The following is a 2,018-nucleotide window of genomic DNA, read 5'->3' as shown; positions in this document are numbered from 1 at the left end:
TTATAGATTTGAGTAACCATATTCGTATCCTAACGGATATGGTTACGGATATTTTCTTGGATACGGATACGGTTTAGCACCCCTAGAGGTTACTCTTGTAATCATCCAAAATAAAGAGAAGTTTTCTGATACTTAACCTTAACAAAATGCGTTGCTCCTAGAATGACCATCTATTGTAGCACCCAGAAGTCAACCCAAACTCTACTACCTATGCTGGGACCAAAACTAACATCTCATTGACATCGACGGGTGCTTGTTAAATTGGAAAATAGGGTTGGGGGGTTGAACAATAAATTTTCGATTACCATGATTACCTATTTCGTTATGGTAAAACAGTTAATCTAATAAGAGGCGGCCTAGTAAATCACGTGACAAAATCATATAGTTTTCTCACAGGGGGCAAAAAAAATAAAAATATATAAAAAAAACAACTAATCTAATTGGCCGCCAAGGCGCATTGAGTCCTGGTGGCCTTCTTAATTGCTCCTGCGGAACACAATACCTTACTCCCAATTTCTCCTCAAACGATAAACCACAGTGGGCCCTACCAAAATCTCATGGCAGTTCATGGGTTTTTAAAAGACAAACGCGTCTCCTCCTCCTCCGTAGTGCTAATAAACAGAGAGGGGGAAAACAACACCACAATAAATATAGTGAAATTCCTTAGAGAGAAAGAGAGAGAAGAGAGAGAGAGAGAGAGAGAGAATGGAGAGAGCTCCATCTTCAAGGTTCAAAAGGTTGTGTGTATTTTGTGGGAGCAGCCCAGGGAAGAAGCAGAGCTATCAAATTGCTGCAATTGAGCTCGGCCATGAATTAGTAAGTCTCATTTTTTCCGAAAGGATAAAGTTCAAATAACCCCCTCGTGTATACGTTCAGTAGCATGAATCATCCCTCGGGTATTTCAGTAGTGCTTATCATTTTGGGAAGTATATATGGCAGATAACCCCCCCTGGTGAAAGGGGTGTTAAGTTCCAGTGAAATAGTTCAGGGACAGTAAATGTTAGTGGACATATATGCGATGGCTGTAACTTACCCATTTCTAAGAATATTAATTATTAATTATCTTCTTAATTAATGAATGATAGTGGTTAAATTGAAGGTTAAGAGAGACATAGATTTGGTCTATGGCGGAGGGAGTATTGGGCTCATGGGCCTTGTTTCACAGGCCGTTTATGACGGCGGCCGTCATGTCATTGGGTCAGTATTTGATTGAATTAATAATAATGAAAAGGATTTGTCTGATTAATTAGAGTTTGAATTTACTTGTTTTTTCCTTTATACTTTTTTCAGGGTGATTCCCAGGACTCTAATGCCAAGAGAGGTACAAACACATTTTGTTTTATTTTATTTTTATTCTTTAGAGGAAAATGTTTCGGGTTTTTTCATAAAGTGAGGCTTCGCCTCCTTTTTCATTGTTACTGCCATTTGAAGTATTAACGATTTTTTTTTTACTGTTTTTTGGGAAAATCGATTAAGTAGATATGTAGGTAATTAATTAATTGTGTTTTACCTTCTTAGTGCGGGCACAGATGTACTTTTTTTAGTTTTTCCTATTGAAGTTAATTTGTATTTGGTTCTTTTTTTTTACGTGTATCTTTTGTCCTATTCATCGAGATATCTTCGGAATTATACCTTCGGAAAATCCAGTAGTTTTTTTTTCTGGAGCCATCTTTTGTCCTATTTGGTTCTTCTTTCTTTTCCTATTCTTTTGTCCTATTAATTGTGTTTTATCTTTTAATGTTATGGTACAACTATGGTTCTTGAAAATCCAGTAGTTTTTTTTTCTTTTTGTGAAAAATACCTTCGGAATTATGTGAAACGTTATCAAATTCCTTTCAGAAGACCTCTCTTAAGCAAATCAAATCCCCACAAGAAGATGGCCTACGTATTGTCATATCAATTTTGCATTTTCAGATAACTGGAGAGACAGTAGGAGAGGTCAGAGCTGTATCAGGAATGCATCAAAGAAAGGCCGAGATGGCTCGACATGCTGATGCTTTTGTTGCTTTACCAGGTGA

The 2,018-nt window shown here is 37.0% G+C and overlaps 1 protein-coding gene across 1 annotated transcript in view; it reads left to right on the top strand.

The window, feature by feature from the left end:
- LOC109826280 (cytokinin riboside 5'-monophosphate phosphoribohydrolase LOG1-like) overlaps positions 615-2,018 on the top strand; it is a 3,456-nt gene continuing 2,052 nt past the window's right edge. The window contains exons 1-4 of the mRNA XM_020393291.1: positions 615-816; positions 1,100-1,197; positions 1,291-1,321; positions 1,915-2,014. Of these exons, the coding sequence (XP_020248880.1) occupies positions 706-816; positions 1,100-1,197; positions 1,291-1,321; positions 1,915-2,014 (340 nt within the window). The 5' untranslated portion in view covers positions 615-705. The remainder of the gene's footprint in view (positions 817-1,099; positions 1,198-1,290; positions 1,322-1,914; positions 2,015-2,018) is intronic.

Source organism: Asparagus officinalis, chromosome 10 (genome assembly GCF_001876935.1).
Source record: "Asparagus officinalis chromosome 10, Aspof.V1, whole genome shotgun sequence".
Classification (NCBI taxonomy): Eukaryota; Viridiplantae; Streptophyta; class Magnoliopsida; order Asparagales; family Asparagaceae; genus Asparagus; species Asparagus officinalis.
The sequence above is the reverse complement of the archived record's forward strand: the minus strand, read 5'-3'. Positions and strand labels throughout refer to the sequence as shown.